The 24580-nt window shown below is 36.6% G+C and overlaps 1 protein-coding gene across 1 annotated transcript in view; it reads right to left on the bottom strand.

Annotated features, from left to right (window-relative positions):
- Nucleotides 1-24580, bottom strand: part of l(2)k05819 (transmembrane protein 94-like protein l(2)k05819) — a 740582-nt gene that overhangs the window by 185205 nt on the left and 530797 nt on the right. The window contains exon 18 of the mRNA XM_090398052.1: nucleotides 9533-9722. Coding sequence (XP_090254178.1) covers nucleotides 9533-9722 — 190 coding nt within the window. The remainder of the gene's footprint in view (nucleotides 1-9532; nucleotides 9723-24580) is intronic.

Here is a 24580-nt window from a genome sequence, read left to right as displayed (position 1 = left end):
ATATAATCTCCCTTAAAACTAATACATTTATTCCATCGATGCTCCAGCACCATTATCCCATCCCCTTAGTGGTTCTCAGTAAGATCTGCAAAATACCCCTCTACAGCTGCAATCATCTCTTGATTCGAAGAAAAACACTGACCACCTAGGAAGAGTTTTAGTTTTGGGAAGAGACAGAAGTCAGAGGAAACCAAATCTGGGGAATAGGGTGGATGTTCCAACAATTCATAGTGCAGATCCCTTAATTTTTCCATTACCAAAATACCTTTATGGCAGGTGCATTGTCCTGATGAATGATGATTTTTTTTTTCTGCACACCAGGTCTTTTCTCATGAATTTTTTCGTTTAGTCTGGCTACAAGATCGGAATAATATTCCCCAGTTATTGTTTTACTCTTTTCAAGATAATTAATAAACAAAATATCTTTAGCATCCCAAAACACCGATGCCATGACCTATCCTACGGATGGAACCGACTTTGTCTTCTTCGGCGAAAACAACAGACTTCTATCGACTGTTTTGATTGCTGTTTGGATTCTGGTGTGTAATGGTGAATCCAAGTCTCATCCATAGTAATAAATCAATGCGCAAAATCAATACGTCGATTAAAATGCTCCAAACATTGTTCAGAGATTTTCATATGAGTATGAGTGCATTTCTGATCTGCTTTGCATGGCAAGCATTGACAAGCATGGCACCCATCTTGCACAAAGCTTTTTCATTTGCAATTCTTCATGCAAAATATATCCTACACGTTATTTTGAAGTGCCTATAGTCTCAGCAATTTCACACACTTTGACTCGCCAGTTATCCAATACCATATCGTGTACTTGGTCAATGATTTCTGGTGTTGTTACATTTTTTGGACATCCTTCACGTGGATCATCTTCAAGGCTGGTACAGCCATGTTTAAACTCAGCAGCCCATTTCTTAATTGTCGAAAATGAAGGAGAAGAGGGCCCATATACTTTTATGAACTTCGAATGAATTTCAGTTGGTGTTGAAACTTCTTTTACAAAGAATTTTATAACTGCACGATACTCAATTTTATCCATTTCAAGGGATAGAGATAACACTTTTGCTTCAGACAGCTATAAAACAAACTACTTGATAGAATGACTTGCAATTTCACATGGATGTTTATGACATATGTACCAACTTAGAAAAAAAAATCTTGCTGACAGTTGACATCTACGGTCCAGGTCGAGAACTTTTCAGACCACCCTCCTATATTTTGGTATTAAAATGAATCTTTAAATTTGGAATTTCTGAAAGTATATTTATTCTTTTCCAGTAAAGATTTTCTACTGTCAGCTGTTTAAATGAGAAACTACTGTTTCTCATTTAAACTAACATGAGAAACTACTGTCAGCTGTTTTTGTATTACAACTGTTTACATTACCAGCAGTTAGATTCATCAGTGTTATGTGAAATCATGTAAGGAGAAATGTTACTATTAAAAATAGTAAGAATGTAGTGGAAATAGAGAATTCAAGGAAGATGAGAAATAACTAAGGGCTGAGCCTTTATTAATGATATTCCTCTATGATATTTGCAATAATTAAGGAGAAAAATCCTTTCTTCTAACATATGTTACCTAAAAAGATTCAAATTATGAGGCATCATTCTGTACTCAACTTTAAATAAAGAGTGAAGAGAATATTGACTAGATGAAGACTAAAGTTGTTTTTCATAAAAACATCAGTCTTTGTAAGTAAACTTTTTAACTAATGAACTCAATAAGAAAAGAATTTGTGTAAGAAAATAACGCTGTAAGAAAAACTCTGAGAAGAATCATGAATATAACAAGAATTTGTACTTGTTTTGTAGATCTGGAAAATAATGTATGGCAAAATGAAGAAAAAAAAAAAAATTGGCAGTTCTACCACCACAAATAATGCCTTCTGGACTTTTCCATGGCAGAATAGTTGCAGTAAGGTTATTTTCTACTTGTCCTGGAAGGACCACAACGCATTACCATTAGGTTAAATCCAATACACTATCTAGTGGATGATTTGCAGAATTTGCTGTTGATGTTCTTCTTCACTCATTTGTATAAAGTAAACAAAGTAAAATATTCAAATGAACATGCAAAAAACTCTACTATACAAAGCTGACAATGCAGCTAAAACCATTGTTTGACAGGCAGTGACACCATTTGATAGCTCGTGTCCTAAGTTAATGTTGAGTATATAAAAACTGTTAAATGGGTGATAATCTGTAATGGTTTTGTGCAGTGTAGAAAAGTTGACTGGATGTCCCATGCTGCCTGCATACTCACCATCTTGTAATGCATATGCAGTTTGTATTTTGGATAATCAATTCAAAATGTGTGTTCAAGAGTTTGTTGAAACAACATCAAATTCCTGACAAGTATCCCCAAGGGGTGTACAGGATATTATGACAGAACTACATGAAAAATTTACATCATTACTAACTTCTTATCTACAATTTTCCTCCAAATCAATCTATTGTCTGTCAAGAATGGTTGCAGCATTATCAGATCTTATATTTCTGTCTTCTAAGGCAGTTTTTGCCATATCAATCCACCTATATCTTGATCTTTCTCTGGGTCTTTTTCCTACCAACCTGGCAGAGAACACTTGTTTCACTAATATTTCCTCTCCCATTCTGTTCAAGAGATCATACAACCTAAGATTAGCTCTGCTAACACATTCCTGGATGCTAACAATCTCAAATTCTTTCCTAATATCCTCATTTTTGATATAATATTGCCATTGATGCCATCTGTTCATGGGTCTAATCTTTCTCAGGACTCTCATATCTGCACGGTCTAGTCTTTGGTCAGGTGTTTTACTTCTAACCCAGCTCTCAGATCCATAAGTTAAAATTGGTTTGAACACTGTCTTGTATACAGCTAATTTAGTGTTTTGACTAATTTCTCTCTTATTCCATATGAATTTATTCAATTGACTTTGTACCATACCAGCTTTGTTGATTCTGTTGTCTATTTCCATATTTAATTTACCATTTTCACTAAAAATTGTGTCTGAAGTAGCTGAAATGTTTTACTTGTTCTATAGGTTCTCCATTCACAATGCAGTTGATATTTTAAATGCTTCTGCCTATTTTCATTGTCTTTGTCTTGTTATTGATGACCTTTCATACCATATCTATTACAACAGTTGTTCAATATAGTCAGGAAATCTTGCAGACTTGTAGCAGATTTATTTAGAAGTATAACATCATCTGCTTAAAGCAAAGAGCTGACATTAACATCTCCAATTTTGATATCAGGTTTCATATGACTTTCCTTCATAATGTGATCCATTTTGATAATAAATAACAGAGGGGTTAATGTACATCCTTGTCTGACACCTGATTTAATATAAAACCATCTTCCTGTACTTCCTTCAATTCTAACTGCTGACTTACAACTCAAATAAAGACTAAGTATTGCTTGATATAATGCCCCATTGACACCATACAACTCTAGGGTTTTGAACAGCTTCTCTCTTGGTACCTGGTTATATGCCTTTTCCACATCTACAAAAACTTAAATACAGATCTTTGTTATATTCCCATGATTTCTCTACTATCTGTTGTAAAGTGAAAACCTGATCCTCTATTTGACCTGAATCCAGCTTGTTCTTCACCAAGTTTCCCTTCCACAATCCTTTTCAACCGTTTTTCAAGTATACTTGCATACATCTTAACAGGAACACTCAGTAGAGAAATACCTCTGTAATATTCCCATTCAGTTTTATTTCCCTTTTTTTTATATATGAATATTATGAGAGCTCTGCTCCAATCATCTGGAATTCGTCCCTTTGTCCAGGCTTTCTGAACTACACAGTGCAGCCACTGTAAGACTTTTATACCTCCATACGCGGGCATTTCTGCTAATATCATCTATTCCAGCTGCCTTTCAAGATTTCAGGCTTTTGATGGCTTTTTCTATGGATATGTATTCCTGTTTGCATGCCTGCTCAGTTTTTAGCACTGTGCTGGTCACTGATTGTTTCATTGAGCAATTTTTCAAAGTAATTACTCCATACATCAAGGATATCTTTTTCACCAGTTTTCATGTTACCTTTATCATCTCTAATTCCTTTCACTGCACTCTATCCTCCATTTCTGAGCTTCTTCAACAATCTCCAGAATATCTTGCCACCTTCTTGATATTTATTTTCTATGTTCTTACCAAAGTCTTCCCATGACTTGTTTAGCTAGTTTTACACAGTGTTTAGTTCTTACATTTGTCTCTGTATTCTCTAAGAAAATTTGTCTCTGTATTCTCTGACTTATTTGCGAGGAACTTTTGATATGCTTTCTTCTTTTCCTTCACTGCCTCTTTAACTTCTTGTGTTAAAAATCAGAACACCATGGAGTGCTGATTTTTCTATCCTTGGTGAGGTTGTCTGCAAGGATCAAATGAGAGAGTTTGAGAGCAGGAACCAAACCTTGGAGATTCAGTGGCAAGGCCGAAGAAAACATTGATTGATTCAGCCAGATTTGGTTACTGTTTGCAAACTCTTGCATTTTTTCTTCAATAATGTTTGTGTATTTTAGTCTACAGTTCACATTTGAGAGGCTGCTCAACTTTTATTCGCTTTAAACTTTCTTATATGTTCATCTTTTCAATATGACATTCAATTTTATCTGTTTGAAACAACATGCTCAAAGAATTCTTGTTCTTATTCTAATCAAATATAATCTAGCTTCAGCAATAATTATTAATAAACTACTGTTAATTTACTATTCATGCATCAATACTGATACTGTCCTCTATGAATCTACAGTGCATAAGAGTAGAACTGATGATAATGAGGAGTTGATCCCACTTTGCTCTCCTTTGAGATGGCAAAAAGCAATGCAGTGAAACATGGGAAGGAATTTGAGTGGATGAAGGCTTTCCTTCTACAAACAAAGGAAATTCTCAAATTTAAAGGAAGAGCTATTAAGTCATTTTAGTTTTTATTTGTTGGTGAGGGATTGCCATCTCAGATGTAATTATTTAAAATTGTGAATGTAGATACAGCAGTAAGCAGGGTTGATAATAGAGTTCAGTGCTCGAATTAGTAATGTTGATTGGTAAGATAGCTGATGTGCAAGGTAATTAAAGTGAGATTTGCATAAATGGCAATGAAAAAATTAATGGAAGATATGAAAGCAGAATTAGAAAAGAATGTATGAGGAATGAACTGAGGAGAATTACGTATTTGCATAGGAATGCAAGGAAGAATGGGACAAAAGATTTGAAAGAAATATCGAATGATTTGAGAGTGGCAATGTATGGAGATTCGATGATCAGAGATGTTGGTGAGTGAAAAGATGCACAAGGTATATTTTTTACAGGAGGTAGAATGAGCAGGTTGGTTGAAGCAATAGATAAGAGGTGTATGTGAGCAAATATGTTGGTAGTAGTAGTTGGCATTAGCAATTTGACTGGTAATGAGAAGACTGTATGGAGGGATGTCATGTAACTGTTAAGGAGAGTGAAAGATAACAGTGTGGTAGGTAAGGTAGTCAGCATGTTGCATAGGTATGATGATGATGATGATTGGTTGAAAAGGCAAGATTTTGAATGGTATGCTAGCAGAGTTATGTGAGGAGAAAGGAGTTCATTTTGTGAATGTGTGGGGTGAGTTAAAGAGGTGTATAGAGCTGTATAAAAGAGATAGGCTCTATTTGAATGGACCAGGTGTGGGTGGGTCAGTTGGTAAAAGATTGACTGAAGTGAATGTAACACCTGAGGAAGCAAGAGTGGTTGTGGAAGAGCAGGAGAGTAAGGTAGGCAAGTTTGTGAATGGGGAGGTGAATGGAATGGGCTTAGAGAATAAGAGAGAAGGAGCACAGAGTGGACAAGGAAACAGTGCATGAGAAGTGTAAGTGATGGCTTTAGGAGTGGATGTGACATTTAGGTATGGAGAGAGACGTAATATCAGTGATGACAGATAGGAATGATGGGGGGAGAGTCATATCCAAGAATTGTGATCATTGGGACTAATTATAGAAATAGAAATGAGCTAGTGTGTATGTTTACAAATGCTAGAAGTATTTGAAACAAGATGAATGAAACTGTAGCATTGATAGATATCATTCCCCCAATGTCTGTTGGTATAAGTGAGACATTGTTGAATGAGGATTACATTACGACAGGAATAGAAATGGAGGATATGTAGTCTTTCATGAAGACAGACAAAGCAAAAAGGGAGGAGCATTACTGATGATGGCAAAGGAGTTGTGCTATCTAAGGTGGACATGCAAAAAGCAAATATTGACATTGGTTTTGAAGCAGTATGGTGTGAAGTGTACAGGATGAAATGTTTAGTACGATGTTGCTATAGACCTGGTAATGTGGAAGGCAGGGAGAAGGAAATGTTCAGACAAATTGGTTTAGCTAATAAGAAAGGGTGATCATTATGGACAATTTCAATTATGGTAATATTGACTGAAATGAAGAGACAGCATCAGAAACCAAAGAGAATAAATCTCTTGAGTTTTTAAGGGATTACTACTTAAAGTAGTCATCTCAATCCATGATAAAGTAGTCACCTTGATCCATGTGTGACCTCTGTTTAGAGGTCACACATGGATCGAGTTCGTGAAACTTCCTCTAGTTCGTGAAAGTGAACCATGAAGTGATCACTTGGGTGGTGGCCAGCCATATCAAGACTTTTGTGAGAAAGGATTACATGTGGAACTATAAGGCAGGTGATTATGACAAACTCAGGAGGGAGCTTGCAGCAATATCATGGAATGAAGAATTGCATGGGAAGGAAATCAATGCCGCTTTGTCTTTACTCAGGAACTATCTAGCAGAGGCAATGACTGAGTATATTCCAAAAGTCAGGAGATTAAATAAATTAGGTGTAAAATGGCTGACCAAAAAGTGAAGTGTGCAATCTGGAAGAAAAAGGCATTGTGGAGAGAGCACAAGATGAGCAGAGATAATCAGTTACATGAGGAGCACAAAGAGCAAGCCAGGAAGCTGACTCACTTAAGGGTAGGAAAAGTGTGGTATGAGAAGCAGTTAGCAAATGATGCTAAAAGAAATCTTAGGAGTATTTTTCATATGTAGCCAATAGAAGGAAGAATGATTATGGGAGGATGACAATGGTCAGTGATAATGGGAGAATGTTAAACAGTTAGGAGGTGTTTAATGAGCAGCTCATTAAAGTATTCTATCCTTGTGATTGTAACATAATGCAAAAGCTGAGAGCAGTAGGAATAGTGAGTGAGCAGGAGGTATATGAGGAATTAAGTAAAATGATGTCAACAAGGCCATGGGATATGATGGCATGTCACTGCATTTCTGAGTATATTCCAAAAGTCAGGAGATTAAATAAGGTAGGCATAAAATGGATAACTGAAGAGGTGAAGTGTGCAATCTAGAAGAAAAAGGCATTGTAAAGGCAGCACAAAATAAGTAGAGATAATCAGTTACATGAGTACAAAGAGTAAGCAAGGAAGGTGACTCACTTAGTAAGTGTAGAAAAAGTGTGGTACAAACAGCAGTTAGCAAATGATGCTAAAAGAAATCCTAGGAGTATTTTTGATAAGTGGCCAGCAGAAGGAAGAATGATTATGGGAGGATGATGCTGGTCAGTGATAATGGAAGAATGATAAACAGTGAGCAGTTAATGAGCAGTTCATTAAAGTATTCCATCTTCTTAACTGTAACATAGTGCAGAACTTGAGGGCAGTGAGAATGGAGGAATGGTGAGTGAGCAGGAGATATATGAGGAATTGAGCAAACTGGATATCAATAAGGCCATGGGACTTGATGGTATGTCACTGTGTGTCTTCAGAGAATGTTCCAGGGAGTCAGCAAGAGCTTTAACATATATTTTTAACATGAGTCTTAGATTAACTCAGGTTTCAAAGGAGTGAAAAGATGGCAAAATTGTTCCCCATTCATAAAGGGTGTGATAAGACTAAAGCATTGAATTATAGGCCAATCTGCTTGTCTGGAGTTGTGGTCAAGGTGTTGGAGAAGATAGTGAGAACAATAATTCAGAACTGGGTGGATAACAGTAGAATCTCTTTAACGGACAGCATGGGTTTGCTAAAGGAAGATCATGTTTTAGCAATCTGCTTACTTAATATAACAAGATGACGAATACATTGGACAAGGGGGGGATGCATATACAGTAGAATATTTAGATTTTGCCAAGACTTTCGATAAAATGCCACATGACAAGCTAGTAGTCAAATTTGAACAGATGGGGTTGGATAGTACATTAGTGCACTGGCTTGGAGATTAGCTGACTGACAGGTATCAGCAGGTTATGTATGGGGGGTGGGGAGAGTGATATGTCAGAAGAGCAAAGTCACTAGTGGCATGTCCCAAGGGTCTGTTTTGGGGCTACTGCTGTTTACTTAGTATGTAAATGACATTAGCTAGGGCTTAAATAGTGATATACAGTTGTTTATCCCACAAATGATGCAAAATTGGGGAAAGTTATGAGACGTAGAGTAGATGTTGTAGCTTTGCAAGAGGACCTAAATAGACTGTTTAAATAGGCACGTGTATGGGGATATCAGATTAATGTTGCAAAGTGTAAGGTTTTAAAATGTGGGAAGCAAAATGGGATGCAGAGTATAAGATTGGTGGAGAAATTTTAGAGGAGATGAAAGACTTGGTGGTGGATAGGGACTTGAAATTCCATGGACATTTTGCTAAAACTATGACAACAACATAGCAGATTATGGGAATGTTGAAGAGAACATTAATGTGTAGAAGTAAAGATGTTTTGATACTGTTATACGACTTTTATCAGGCTACATATGAATTACTGTGCACAGATTTGGTTGCCAGGTTTTCAAAAGGATGATAAGATGTTAGAACAGGTTCAGAGATTATTTAATAAGTTGTTTTCGGGTCTCTGGAATGTGGAATATGAGGACAGATAGAGAGAATGCAAATTACAGAGCCTAGTGGATAGAAGGAAGAGGATGAAACATGATTGAAACATATAAGTTAGTAAGGGTAATTACCATATCAGCATGGATGAGATTTTTCATAGAATATCTGGAGACAGGGGACAACAAGAGGCCATCCCTGGAAGCTGTATAAAGTGAGTGTGAGCAAGGGGATGGGGACGAGATTTTTTTCATTTGATTGATAATTGGAATGCATTGCCTGATAGTGGGGTGAGAACAGGAACAAGTGAAGTTAATGCATTTAAGTCGAGGTATGATGAGCTGTGCAAGTGAGAGTGGGACCTCCCACAATGAGTCTCTTGATTCTATGGAGGTCAGATGATAATAATAATAATTTTCATTATCAAATTCCTGCCGTGTATCCTCAAGGGGGTGTACAGCATATGATAGTACTACATGAAAAATTTACATCATTACTAACTTCAATTTAATGATAATAATAATAATAATAATTTTATAACTTTAATAATTTTTCTTTCCTGAAAACATTTATACATTGAAAATTGGATATAAGCAAACTTGATTTGCATTCATTATAATAAAAAAAATTCATGCTGTTAACATATATTTTTAGTTAATATAAGTTTAACAATAAACTGAATACTAGAATTCACAATACTGACCCTATTAGACATATCAAAAGTTACAGGAGCACTCTGATCCGTGCTTTCAGTAATATGACTTGGAGAATGTGATAAATTGCTCTCATCTATTCCTAGAACTTCTTGTTCAGAATAATCATCTTGGAGAAGAAGATGAGTATTGTCATGGCTTTCTTTGTTATCAGGATCATTAGAAACTCTGCATTCATTTCTAGATACATAAAAAATCACAATAATGCAGCTAAAATTTTTTAAATAAAAAGAAAAATATAAAATCTTTATATTTTGCATGAAAATTAAATTATTAAAGGAGGAATGCAAAGGTGGGGGATTAATGAAGTATGAAAGAATAATGCAAAAATACTGAAAAATACAATTACTGTATCTGCTGGCGTATAAGAAGCACTGGCCTATAAGACGCATCCCCTTTTTTGTACACATTTTTTAGGAAAAAACTTTATCACTGAATATTATAATGAATTTACAGTATTTCAAATATAAAGTAATAGTAGATCTACTTTCAACAAATACCTAATCTAACTAGGAAAGAGAACCCACCTTTTAATCGAATTCGTGAAAACCCAAAAATTCATCTCCAGAGCTAAATGAAGAGAGACACTTGAAACCTCTTCTAAATCAGAATCTGAGTCCTCATACAACAAATTGTCTTCTGCACCATCCAGTGCATTACTAATGCCACACTTCTTAAATGATTTAACCACTGTCTCAGTTTTCACAACATCCCATGAAGCTTTGACCCACTCAAAAACTTGCAAAATGCATCCAGTTGTTCGACTTCTCCTTCATAAATCCCTTAAATGGTTTATTAATACAGACATCTAAAGGTTGAAACTGACTAGTTAGACCTCCTGGAATTACAGCTAACTGAGTTTTCAATTCCTTGAGTTTATTTTTAACATCTTCTGTTCTGTGAGAACGAAACTGATCCCATACTGCCAGGCCGCCTAGACCAAATTTTATCAATCCATAATTTCATTCCTCCTCCATCCATCCATCCAGCCTTTTGCATGAACATGTACAAACACTCCTTTAAGCTTCTTTGGGTAGCGTCTTCCTTTTAAAAATCAGTAGTGGCGGCAATTTTGTCCCATCAGCACAGCAGGATAAAACAACCATGTAGTGAGTTTTTTCGTGCCCTGAAGTTTCAACAGTAACACTTTTAGTGCCCTTGGAATCTACAGTTTTGTTTGAGGGCACATCAAAAGTCAATGGAACCTCGTCCATATTTCCTATTTTCAAAGTTCAAAAGTGCAAATTCAAAATTTTCTCGTTTCCTTGCATTAATGATGAATCGATGAAATTCAATAATTTTTTCTTCATATTCAGCTGGCATCTTTTGTGATATTTTTGTTTTACTCTGCATACATAGCTGGTTTCTCTTCATGAATCTTGAACACCATGATGTTGATCCAGTAAAGTTGGCGATCCCTCTGTTAGTGGCTTTCGCTTGATGAATAATCATTTTTGTAGACACTGCAAGTCCCGCTTTTCTGTGGTCTAAAATTCAAGTATTCGGTTCTGCCTCAAGTTCAGGCCATTTAGCAGTTCCACTTCATAGGTTATGTTTACTGTGAATTGCATTTTATAGATCCTCTTCCTGATTCCACCAATTTCTTATAATTTTCTCAGCTGGGACCCAAAATGCCTCTCTGCAGCCCTGTTTCCATTTTCTTTAGCATGCGCAATCACACATAGCTTGTATGCAATATTGTAGCAATGCTGACGTTTTTCAGCCATAATTTGCCAAGAAATTTAGAGAAAATTTAAAGGCAGAAATTTATCACCGTTCACAACAACCGCGACAACAATTGGAAAGTTTAAACGAACAGGAACACAGCTGTGATCGTCGATGACAGCGGATGCACATCCACTGAGCTCTACATAACTGGAATGCTCTCACACATTGCAAGGAAGCAAGAAAGAAATTGCATAACTCGGAACAGAGAAAATTTCCAGAAATGAAAGTAATAAAAAAAATGAGTATCGGCATATAAGACGCACTTTGTTTTTCAGACCTATTTTCAAAGAAAAAAGTGTGTCTTATATGCCAGCAAATAGTAAATTGTGAATTGCAGTGTAAATTAAACCAAAGATTGCCTAATTTGGGAACCTGCAGAAAAATGTTGGAAAAAGTTCCTTTAGTTGGCAGTTAGAAATAAACATATAACAGCCTCTTTGTCCCCCCGCCCCTCTCTCTCTCTCTCTCACATTATGGAACCAAAAACATTGCCACAAGGATACAGAGGCATCATGGGGTTGATATGTGTAAAAATCAGTATAACATATATTCATATACTAAATATGAATATATGTTATACTGATTCAAAAGTCATGTATAAACTTTTGCTTAATAAAGAATATGGATGAAAACAAGAATATAACTTTTTATCAAGTATAATCTCCTCTTCAACATGCAAAAAAAACTAGATCATCTTAAATTAAATCCAGAATGGAGCAGTAATACAGCAATTTGCTACTTGTATATGAAAAATATGATTGGTGAATAATATCAACACAAGTCTAGCCATATTCTTGAGAACACAATACAGATCAAAATCAGCCTCAGAAGGACACACCATAATATACAACATTATACATTCCTTCAAAGGAGTTTGCTATATAGTAAGGGCTATGAACAGCAACTGAGATGAAGTTAGATGCTCTCCCCTATATACAAGAAAGTTAGGAATAACTTATTTGCTTGTGTAAGGGAAAAATATCTTCTTCTAAAACTTCTCCCACTTAAGTGAGGTCACTGTTTGTTATGAGTCTCCTTGACACCTTCCTGTCTTGAGCTGTCACCACATCCAAGTTCTTCATCTTCAAGTCCTCTTCTACCAGCTCCCTCCATCTCTTCTTTGGCCGCCCACGCTTCTGCCTTCCTTGCACATCCATCTGCATGGCCCTTCTTCCCACATATTCGTCCTCCTTCCTCATCACATGACCAAACCATCTCAACCTTGCCTCCTGTATTTTCGCTCCTAAGTTCGTAACTTTCACTGTTCCCCTGACATAGTCATTTCTCAGATGATCCTTTCTGGTCACACCGCACATCCACCTAAGCATTCTCATCTCTGCTACTTCCATCCTGCTGATGTTATTTTTCCTCAGGGCCACAGTTTCTATAGCATATGTCATAGCTGGCCTCACTACTGTCCTATAAATTTTGCCTTTCAGATTGATCGGCACCCTCTTATCACATAACACTCCAGCCATCTCCCTCCAGTTCCTCCAACCCGCTTGTATCCTGCATCCCACTTCCTTCTCAGCTCCTCCATCTTCTTCCACTGTTGAACCTAAGTATCTAAAGTCTCTCACCTTCCTGATGACATTTCCTTCCAGCTCCAGATCTGTCTCCTGGCCACCGCCCACTGCGCAACACATATACTCTGTCTTACTTCTGCTCAGTCTCATACCTCTCTCTTCCAGTACTTTTCTCCATCTTTCCAGTTAAGTTTCCGCTTCTTCTCTTGAATCTACACACAGCAAGATGTCATCTGCATACAACATAGCCCAAGGCACGTCTTCTCATACTTCCTCCGTCACCACCTTCATCACAATATTAAACAGAAACGGACTTAATGCTGACCCTTGATGCAAGCCAACTGTTACTTGAAAACTTTCTGTCTGTCCCAAACAGGTCCGAACACTTGTCTTCACATTTCTGTACATTTCCCGCACCAACCTGACATATTTCTCCGGCACCTTCTTCTCCCTCAGCCACCTCCAGACTTCTTGCCTTGGCACTCTATCGTATGCTTTCTCCAGATCAATAAATACCAGATGTAGCTCCCTTTGTTTCTCTCGATATTTTTCCATCATCTGTCGTAACCCAAAGATAGCATCTGTTGTTGATCTACCAGGCATGAAGCCAAATTGTTCCTTTGCAATCTCCACCTCCTCCCTCAATCTACCATCAAGAACCCTTTCTAAGACCTTCGTTGTGTGGGACATCAACTTTATTCCTCTGTAATTTTTACAGTCTTGTGCATCCCCTTTACCCTTGTAGATGGGAACAAGAGTACTCTCCCTCCATTCCTCGGGTATATTTTCCTATTGGCAAACTTTCATGAACAGGTCCCACAGCAGGTCAATTCCCTCTTCCCCCAGTGCCTTCCATGCCTCCACTGGAATTCTGTCGGGGCCCACCGCTTTTCCATTCCTCATCCTCTTCATGGCCTCCGTCACTTCCATTCTACTGATGTTCTGCACCATCCCCTCAGAAGGCTGCCCATCTTCTCTGTGAGTCCTTGCATTTTCTTCATTCAAAAGTCCCTCAAAGTATATTTTCCATCTGTTTCTTATGTCCACATCCCTCCATAATACTCTTCCTTCAGCATCTTTGATCTGCCTCACATGTAAGATGTCCTTAGCTTCTTTATTTCTACATTTCGCTAGTTGGTAAATTTTTCTCTGTCCTTCCTTTGTTTCTAATTGATCATACAGATCTTGATATGCCATGGCCTTCGCCTGTGCCACAACTCTCTTGGCTTCTTGCTTTCTCTCTTTGTACAACCTCTCTGTCCTCTTCCACTCTTGACTCATCCCACTTCTGCTTTGCCTTCCTCTTAGCTGTCACTGCCACTTGTACATCATTATTCCACCACCACCCCTCCTTCTGCTCTCTAATCTTTCCAGATGGGAAAGATAAGAGAAAAATATAAAAAAATATTATTATTCAGGCCTCCGGCAATCATTAAGCATGAGCGGCAAAAAAAAAAGAAAATGTCGAGGGTATATACGGAGAAAGGTGACCACCAAACTCATTAAAAGTACAAGGATCAGGCAAGAAAAGTGACCAGAATGGTAAGGAAGACAAAATCAGAAGAAATTATGATAAGAAATCAGTTGAACAATAAAGAATGAAGGCAGATGGTAGAGAGGCAACATTGCAACAGAGGCAGATGAAATTGTTGAGCTACTGAGTGATCATTTTGCAAGGGCATATCATCCAAGTGAAGATTATGTTATGGAAGAGGTGACAGGAACTGAATAATAATTATACTATTATTATTCAGGCCTCTATGGAGTCAAGAGATTCATCGTGGGAGGTCCTTCCTAGGAAAATGAAGTCCATCATACCACTCCTAGAACTCACTGACCGTTCTTGTTCTCATGACTCTATCAGGCAACGCAATCCACAGTTCAACCACCCTACATGCAAAGAAACCACACAAATAACAAACCATAGTCTCAGTAGTTAGCTGAAGAAAACATTGATTTAGCTAGGGATGCATTTGGTGAAATAGTTTAAGAGGACAGAAAAATCAGAACCCCCGTGGGAAAATTAGTTGGAAAATGCATTGAGAGAGAGAGAGAAAAAACAAACAAACAAACAAAAGTCATGGGAAGACAAGAATATGAAGACAGCAAAATAATCTGGAGTGATTGAAAAAAAAAAAATTGAAATAGTAAAGGTGATATAAAAACTAAGATATTCTGGATCTCTGTAGTAATTACTTTGAAAAACTGTTAAATGAAACAAGAAGTGACAGAACAGTAGAAGAAAATATTCAACAGGAATGCAATCAAGAGTTATCAATAACTGACATAGAAAAGGCTCGAAACCTGAAATGCAAAGAAATATTCAGGCTGAAATGCTCAAATATGAAGGTATAAAAGTTTTACAGTGGCTACACTGAATAATTCAGAAGGCCTGGTCATAAGATTGCATTCAAGATGACTGGAGCTTTTATAGTTAGCAAATGGAGGGGGAGAAAAAAATGATTATAAGAATTACAGAAGAATTTCCCTATTAAATGTCCAAGATAAAATTTACGCAAGCATGCTTGAGAAGCAGCTAAGAAAAATTGTGAAAGAGAAATATGGAAAATATGGATTTCAGGCCAAATAGGGATTTGTTGGGATCAGATTTTCACTTTTCATCAAATAGCTGAGAAATCATAGGAATGAACAAGAATCTGTGCCTAAATTGTAGATCTGGAAAAGGCATATGAAAAGGTGGCAAAAGAAATGTTGATCAAAATGCTACAATTATAAGGTGTAAATTGAACATTACAGAGCAATACATAGGCTACATTTATGTAGCCTATGTATTGCTCTGTATGTTGTAAATCAGAGAGAGAGAGAAACGTGGTCTTTCTTTCAGGAAATGAGCCAGGATTGTGTTTTGGTGGAATTAAAATTCACCAGGTTATCCTCATCCCCACTTGATAAAGGGGGATGCATTTGTTTGAAAGAGTGTTAACTGGTAGAAAGAGGTTCAAATTCTGTCTAAGACAAAGAACTTTTATCAGATTTCTTCAACTGAAGATGATTTAGCCAGTTTTACATGGAGGCAGCAGGCTTTTCATTTCACAAAACATGCAATATACCCAGAATACCAAACAATACAGGCAATTGACAGTCATAAAACATATACAGATAGGATCAGAGCCTGAATTTGATTTCAAAGAAACAATATACTTGGTTATTACAAGCTAATGGGTCTAACATTATTTGTAAATCTCCTGCAAAAGGATACTGCACATTATAGGTTAATGTGGTCTGCAAACTTAAAATTACATAATTAGTTTTATTAATAAATAGTTTTAATGGAGCATGTGTACTAGAAATATTTAAGAACTTTCATGGCTTACACATGCAAAATAATATATAGAATTTTATTAAAAAGCTTGAATATCTTTCGCCCGCTCAACTTTACATGGACATCATCAGGGAGATAGACTGGCAACTACATTTCAAAACATGACTCATAAGAATGAGTTGTAAAGCATGTGCTTATTAGCTTGTGTCTCAGTCACAGCTGAAGTATATGATTACACTATCAGAGTTCAATCATATAGTTCAGCTGTGACTAAGATATAAAATAATTAAAAATAATTCTTTTTTAAAAAAAAAAAAAAAAAGAAGAAGAAGCCATATTATGAGCAATTAATAGTAATAATTTCTCAAAACTTAAGAGATTTGGATATAGTTTGAGTGGTTAAGGTTCGGGCAATTTTATAGCAAATTCAAACTTTCTGGAATGAAGAATCTTTGTCTGGTTCCAAAGAACTCATGCCTGGTGTCAACAGCATGAGAAACAAGGCCAGACCTGACATATTCCAAAAATATAATAGTCATGATGTTTTTGGATTCAATTATTATTATTATTTGGTAACCTCCATGGAGTCAACAATCTCATCATGGGAGGCCCACTCAACCAGCAGCATGTCTATCATAATCAGCTTTGAAGTTATTTACACTACCTGCATTCACAACGCACTCAGACAATGCATTCCACTCACTAACAACTCTCCACATAAAAAATCTACTCGTCACCCCCTTCTTCACCACATGCCTATACAACTTCCAGGGATGGCCCCTTGTTCTTAATCTTAACATCCACTCTTTTTATAATTTCTTCTGTATTAATCTGATAGAATTGAAGGTCTCTATCATATCTCCTCTTTTCCTCCTATCTACCAACCTCTGAAATCCACAAACGCTCTTCATAACCAACATGCTCAAGTCCTGATATCACTTTGGTTATTTGTCTTTGGACTCTATCTAGTGTTTCCATAATACAATGAAAACTAGGTGACCAAAGCTGAGCACAATAGTCCATATGTGATCTGACCAATGTCTTATATAGATGCACCACCACCTCCTTATCCATACACGCCAATGTACTTTTTTTTATCATTGCAGCAATATGATGTGCAGTCTTTGCAACACATACGATGTGCCCTTGAAACTTCAGTCCTCATAGACACCTGGTAAGGAAGGAGGTGATAATATGTCCTTTATAGATGGTAAGAAGGAAGACAGTTTCCAAGCTGGTTTGAAAGAAGTGCATAAATTGAATTTGTGAAGAATCCATGCTATTTCTTGGAGGTTCCTTTAAGGTAGGGTATTGAAATTCTTTTCACACTGGATTGTGGTCTGGTTGAAGGATGATAATTATCAACAATAACAAACAACAATGGATGGTAGTTTTGTTGTATTCATTATACATCAGATCGCATTCGATTTTATTCAGTTCATCTAACAAAAGGAAATCAGAAGAGCAGATCAACTGTTGATCTGCAACTAGTATAACAACTGAACAAATACAAGACAAAATGCAAACACATGAAACTATTCTTCAAGGAGAAAGAAACAGAAAAGCAAGCAGCTGGCCTGGTTGGCCGAGTGGATAGCATATCTGCTCTCCAGCCAAAAGGTTGCGGGTTCGAATCCCACCGTGGGCATGGATGTTTGTGATTGTCTGTGGATATACCAGTGGTGGTCGGCAGCAGATGGTGTAGTTGCGGTCAGTTGGTGATTGAATGGTGGAGACACCCGGATGAATCCTTGAACTCCCTGGATGTGTCAAATAATAATAATAATAATAATAATAATAATAATAATAATTGAAAGAACTTAATATGTAGACAAAATCATCAAATAGGAAAGATGAATTAATAAAAAAAATTGAGAATAAATAAAAAAAGGAACTACCTCTAAAAGAAAAAGAAGTAATAAAATATGTAAAGATGGAGAAGGTTGGGGATCATCAAGTGAAAATGCTTCGGGCTCAGAAGTGCCGGTCAGTGGAAGTCTATGTGTAGCTCCATGGTGGGCGGGTGGGGAGCTATGGCACCGTACCAAAATCTCCATGAGCATGAATCCTTCATCCTCAAACATTTCAGGGGCCCTAACCAAGTCCCAACCAAGTACTGATAGCATAGATTCAGCATATGGAAACAGAAATAAGAAACAAAAGATATATGATACTAGTATAAATGTGTCAACATTTTTTATCATTCATGCAACAGGTGAAAAAACAACTAGGAAAATGTCATCCTTCTTTATTCAAAAGGGTTTAGAAAGACTGGCAGAACCTCTCAAAACTGTTAAGAAATTGCATTCTGGTAATATCCTTGTGGAAACATTGTGTCAGCAACATTCCAAGAAACTACTGAGAGCAACAACAATGGGCGGAATGCAAATCATTCCACCCATTGTTTTATGAGTTGAGGGCCAGGCTGACCGGAACATTTTTTCTCATCTTGCAAAATTTAATGTTGATACAGTCAGTCAAACACCTATCAATGAAGCAGTAAAGTATATAACTGAGTGCACTGTCCAGGCAGCAACAGCCTCCATCTCGAAAACATCATCTCCGTTTCCATTCTATCCAAAGCCTTGGTGGAACCCAGAATGTCAAAAAAAAAAAAACATCAATACAGAGCATGGAGTGTATTTCATAGATAACCCACCACATCCAACTTAATAGCTTTTAAGCATGCTTGAGAAAAAGCACGTTATGTGAGATGTCAGAGTCAAACACAATCATGGATCCCAATTTACTACATCAATTAATTAAATGACCAGTCCAAACATTGTATGGGATAAAATCCAGAAAATGAAAGGTAGATATAGTACACATTGTTTGTCTACCTTAGACCATAATGGAAGTGTAATTGCTGATTCCCCCCCCCAAAAAAAGCTATTGAAGACAATTTGTGAGAAGATTTTGCCAGAATCTTAGCAACAGCTTCATATCCTCCTGAATTTTTAATACTGAAAGAGCAGCAAGAGAAACAAAGGTTAAATTTTTCTACTGAATTGTATGGCTCAACATTCTTGAGCGATACAATCAGCCATTTATTGAGGAACTAAAAAGAGCTCTCCTACACCCTAGTGCTGAAGAGCCTGATGACATCCATTATGAAATGATAAAACTTCTACCATCATCTTCTATGAACTTCCTTCTTTTATTATATAATAGAATACTTGCAGACAAAGAGTGTCCAAATTCTTAGCATAAGTCAAATGTTACTGCTATCCCAAAATCAGGACAAGATCCAACACAAGCAAATAATTATCAAACCATTGCTCTGACCAGCTGTCTTTGTAAGATACTAGAGAAAATGGTTAATGCCAGACTTCTCTGGTATTTAGAAAACAACAAGCTTTTCTCCAATACACAGCATTCAAATTTAGACCATTTGGTTCATTTAGAAACTTGTATAAAAGATGCATTTCTAAAGCAAGAACACCTTGTTTCAGTTTTCTTTGACATGGAAAAAGCTTATGACACGGCCTGGAGATATGGCATATTAAAAGACCTCTATAACCTAGGTCTCAAAGGACACCTTCCTGTATTTATTAAAAACTTTTTGTCTAGGCAAACTTTCCAAGTCAGAATGGGAAGTACACTATCTCGACCATATCATGAAGAACAGGGTGTTCCTCAAGGCTCTGTCTTAAGTGTGACACTTTTTGCTATTAAAATTAACTCAATCACTGAACAGCTTCTTCCCACTGTAGACAATGCTCTATATGTTGATGACTTCACAATTTACTGTCACTCATGTAGCAAGAGGGTAATTGAAAGACAACTTCAGCAAGAAATTGATCATGTTTCTCTGTGGACTCTTAGTAATGGGTTTAGGTTTTCAACAGAAAAAAGTGTCTGTGTACACGGTTGTTGAAAACACACTCGTCACCAGATATCCTGAATTAAGAATGGGACACATTGTTATTCCAGTAGCTACAGAAGCCAAGTTCTTGGGATTCATCTTTGACAGAAAACCTACATTTCTAGCACACATTCGTCAACTAAGAGAAAAGTGCAAGAGAGCATTGAACCTCCTTCACACTCTATGCTCTACTGAGTGGAATGCTGATCGAGCTTCATTGCTCCATCTTTATCGTGTACTTATATACTGAAAATTTCTTTGATTATGGGTCTCAAGTCTATGGTTCTGCAAGACAGAGTAACCTGCAATGATTGGATCCCATCCATCATCAGGGTATACGGATAGCTACTGGTGCCTTTCGCACATCACTCAAAGTTTTTATGTTGAAGCAAATGAACCGGCTCTATCACTTCGAAGGAAACAGTTGTCTCTTAATTATGCCCTAAAGATAAAGTCTCTCCCAAATCATCCTACAAGGACTAGTGTCTTTTCCCTGCATTGCGAAGCTCAATATTACAAACTTCACACTGCTATATAATTTCAGAGCATATAAATGCACAGTCTCTTTAACACGCATACCAAAAGGATGTGTGCTAAAGAGACTGTGCAAGCTGTTGGTATGAATGTTGACAACATTGCCTACACTAAACATAACAGCATCCTTCCATGGCAGGCTTGCACTCCATCCTGCAACCTCTCACTTTGTCAGCTACAGAAGTCTCATACTCCTTCATCTATATACCTGCAATTGCTTAATGAACAGAGCAGCACACTCTGATTTCTTGCCCATCTATACTGATTGCTCAAGAACTAATACCTCTGTTGGCTGTGCTGCTATGTTTACTGACAATATTATCTCCAATCAGACCCCTCCTGATTGCAGCAATTATACAGCAGATATACATGCCATTCAGCTTGCACTTGTGCATATAAAAGAAAATCACTACTAAACGTGTATCATTTATACAGACTCATTGAGCTCTTTACAGGCTATCTCTTCTCTTACATATCATCCACATCCAGTACTTTATGAGGTGCTACACCTGTTTCACAAAATGAAAATCCTTAATTTTGATGTTCAGTTGTGCTGGATTCCTAGTCGCAATGAAATTAAGGAAAATGAGGCTGCAGGTGCAGCTGTTAAATTAGCTCATACTTTCTCCATGTGCTGTTTGACAGTACCATATACAGACTACAGACAGCTTATAAGATCAAAGATAATTGCTCAATGGGAGTCATCATGGCAGGAAGCATTGACAAACAAATTATATCTCATTAAATCTGAAATTAAGCATTTTTACACATTTTTATTTACTGAGGGCTGATGAACCTCCCATATGTGAAAAATGCATTACACATCTCACTATTTGTCATATTCTTGTGGAGTACCAGCACTTTACACGAGAGAGGAATGAAATTTTTACCTATCTAACCAAGCCATATACACTCAGGCAGAATGCATGATGTTTTTAATTTTTACAAAGAATTAATTTGTACAAACACAAATAATCAAAATTATATTTACATATAATTTTGATTATATGTAAATACTGTATTGCTTAACTTTTGTACATATATATTATTCATTAGTTTCATTTTTGACCAATTATATATTGCTATAGCCTTTGATCTTGTATATTTGTGTAACCTTGCTGTAATTTTGTTAATATATAAGCAATTGGAAGAATGATGGTACGTTGTGCCCTTCGATTGGAAAAGGTTTAAGTCATGTGTGATCAGTTGCAAACTGATCACACATGCGCAGACCTTCTCAGGTACTATTTGGGTTTTCATCTTCCCCTGTTTGGAGTTAATGATTATATAGGTCCAAAAGTTAAGATTGTACCTGAATACTACAACACGCTGGGCTTAACTCTAAGACTGCTAAAACATTCTGGAATTGACATTCTTTCCATTAAAAAAAGTAAAATTTGGTATAATGAAATCTTTAATTTCTTTCACTGTTAAATTCTGCAGTTGGATACTAATGACAATACTTTGTTTCATAACTTACTGAAGTTCCAAGATACCCAAACAGGAAGGATCTTGCTTGGAGAATTGCATATGGCTGCCTTCCAGTCAGTATCATCAAATGGAGGTACTTCATCAGAGATTCAATCTGTGATGACATCTATTACCGATTGGAAATAGTAGAATATGCATTCTACAGATGCCCTCTTGCCCTATGTATTTGGAACAGATTATGTAATGTGATGGGCATTCCATTACTTACAACAGAAAAGGTTATTTTTTCGCAGTATCCACCACCGGTAAGCAACGAGAAGAGAATTTTGATTTTTATACTTAATTAATTAAAACACCATTTATGAAAGGTTAGAAAGAAACATGGATTTGAAAACTAGCAATATGACATCCAAATGCTTTATAATATTGTAGTGAAAAAATTTTATTGTTCAATCAGACGACTTTTGTATTTAGAAAGTAACATTCTAGGAGATATCAAATTTTTGATTAGATGGTGTAGACCACCTACATTATGCAATATATACCAGGGGGAGATAAAATTCTGTTTGTTCTTGCTATGAGAAGTTATTTAAATAGTTCCATCTTCTTAATTTAATGTGGTCCAATAGTGAATTGCAGGGATGACTGGAGTGCAATACCAAGCTGAGAAGGCCAACTCAAGGTAGTTAACTCAGATAAGACTAACCACCTGGGTATCAGTCATCTTTGTGCATTGGTTTCAATCGGTCTCTTGGTTGTTCATCTATAAGAGATTGATGAAAAAGGAAAACTGATAGCCTTTGGGTATATAATGATATAAAAGAGCTGAGGCATTTTCTCTATCTCTCACACAATCTGTCGGTCTTTTCTTTCTCCTAATACTATCAGGCTCTCTTGCACCCCTATACTAACTACTCTAGGCCTATGATTAGTGACCTTTTCCATAATGCATAGCATTATGTCCATAATGATATGTGCTTTGCATTATGGGATGCTAAGGCAAGTGATGTGAAGTCATTAGCTTCTATTACATGAGTTGCCCAGTAGTGAAGTTACATCACATGCAAACTTTGTTTGCTTACACTTAGATAAAGGATTAAATCAAGAATATAATTTTCTGGCATAATCAATTTATAGTATAATCAAGTGGAAAAACTTTCAACATCTCTCTCTACTCTAGAGCATTTCAGTATAAGGTGTGACACCCTTTTGGCTACTTGTATATGGAAATATGCCTTCAGCATGACTTCAACCATGGTATCAGTTCTGGGTCTGGCTCCCACTGGGTAAAAACCCTTCCCATAATGCATAGCATTATACATGTCTGTAAGGATAAGTGCTTTGCATTATGGGATACTAAGGCAAGTGATGTGAAGTCATTAGCCTCAATATACAAGTTGTCCAGCGGTCAAGTTACTTCACGAGCAAATTGGTTTGCTTACACTTGGATAAAGGATTAAACCAAGAGTATAATTTCTTAGCATCTTTAATTTTTAAGGCAAATTTGCCATTAGAACACATGCAATTTATAGACAAAAAATACTGGTGGTGATGGTGGTGTGTGGTAGATGGCATTTATGTTGTCCTGTTGTTGTGTGTAGTTGGAGAAGCAATAGTAGGGGTGCAGTGAGATGTGTACAGTGTAGTAGAATGCCCTCCAGCATTCTTGGACTACTTGAAGGTGTTCGGTAATAATAATAATAATACAAAATTAATAACGGAAAAACTCACATAAAAAGATTATTTAATAGTATAATTTTCAGATGTATGAAGAGCCAAAGGCTTCAATTCAGTGACATATGACTTGTTTAAATTAAGGGATATTACATCCCATATCGTTTCTTAGCCGAATAAGAAACTCAAAGAGTTTCATGCTGAATATAGTAGAAACTATATAAAGTTTGGCGATTCCAAGCGTAAGCAAATACCTGGATACTGCAGCAACTGACCCTTAAGGTAGTGCAAGCTGAGGCAACTCATGCCTAAGGTGAAGCAAGCTCCGATCACTATTCTTGATATTTACCCATAATGTGAACTTAGCTCCTAGGAGCTGTATTACTGTTCTACATTATGAGAGAAGGTCACTACCCAGACCGGTTTCAACCTTTATTGTGGTCTCATCAGTGAGTAGGTGGACCAAGTTAATATCAAGTTTGTAGCGAACAGAACTTACAACCCTTCTATGAGTATTGCCGAGAGGTGTCCTAATAAATTATTAGATATATGAAGAGCCAAAGGCTTCAATTCGGTGACATATGACTTGTTTAAATTAATATTAGGACACCTCTCGGCAATACTCATAGAAGGGTTGTAAGTTCTGTTCGCAGTATCCAGGTATTTGCTTACGCTTGGAATCGCCGAACTTTATATAGTTTCTACTATATTCGGCATGAAACTCTTTGAGTTTCTTATTCGGCTAAGAAATGATATGGGATGTAATATCCCTTAATTTAAACAAGTATAATTTTCGACTGGGTGTCACAGGCATCTCCAATACATTTTAAGCTAAAATTAAACAATAACTGACAATACCAAAAAGGCACTGCCTAAGTAGCTAATGTAAGATAACTAAAAAGGTCAATAATTTTCCTAACTGAAAAAAAAAAAAAAAAAAACTTATGATGAGATAGTCAATGTCATATTATATTGTGGATTATTATTATTAATATTA

Source organism: Typopeltis vanoorti, chromosome 9 (genome assembly GCF_054136105.1).
Source record: "Typopeltis vanoorti isolate ZY-2024b chromosome 9, IOZ_Tvanoo_1.0, whole genome shotgun sequence".
Taxonomy (NCBI): Eukaryota; Metazoa; Arthropoda; class Arachnida; order Uropygi; family Thelyphonidae; genus Typopeltis; species Typopeltis vanoorti.
The sequence above is the reverse complement of the archived record's forward strand: the minus strand, read 5'-3'. Positions and strand labels throughout refer to the sequence as shown.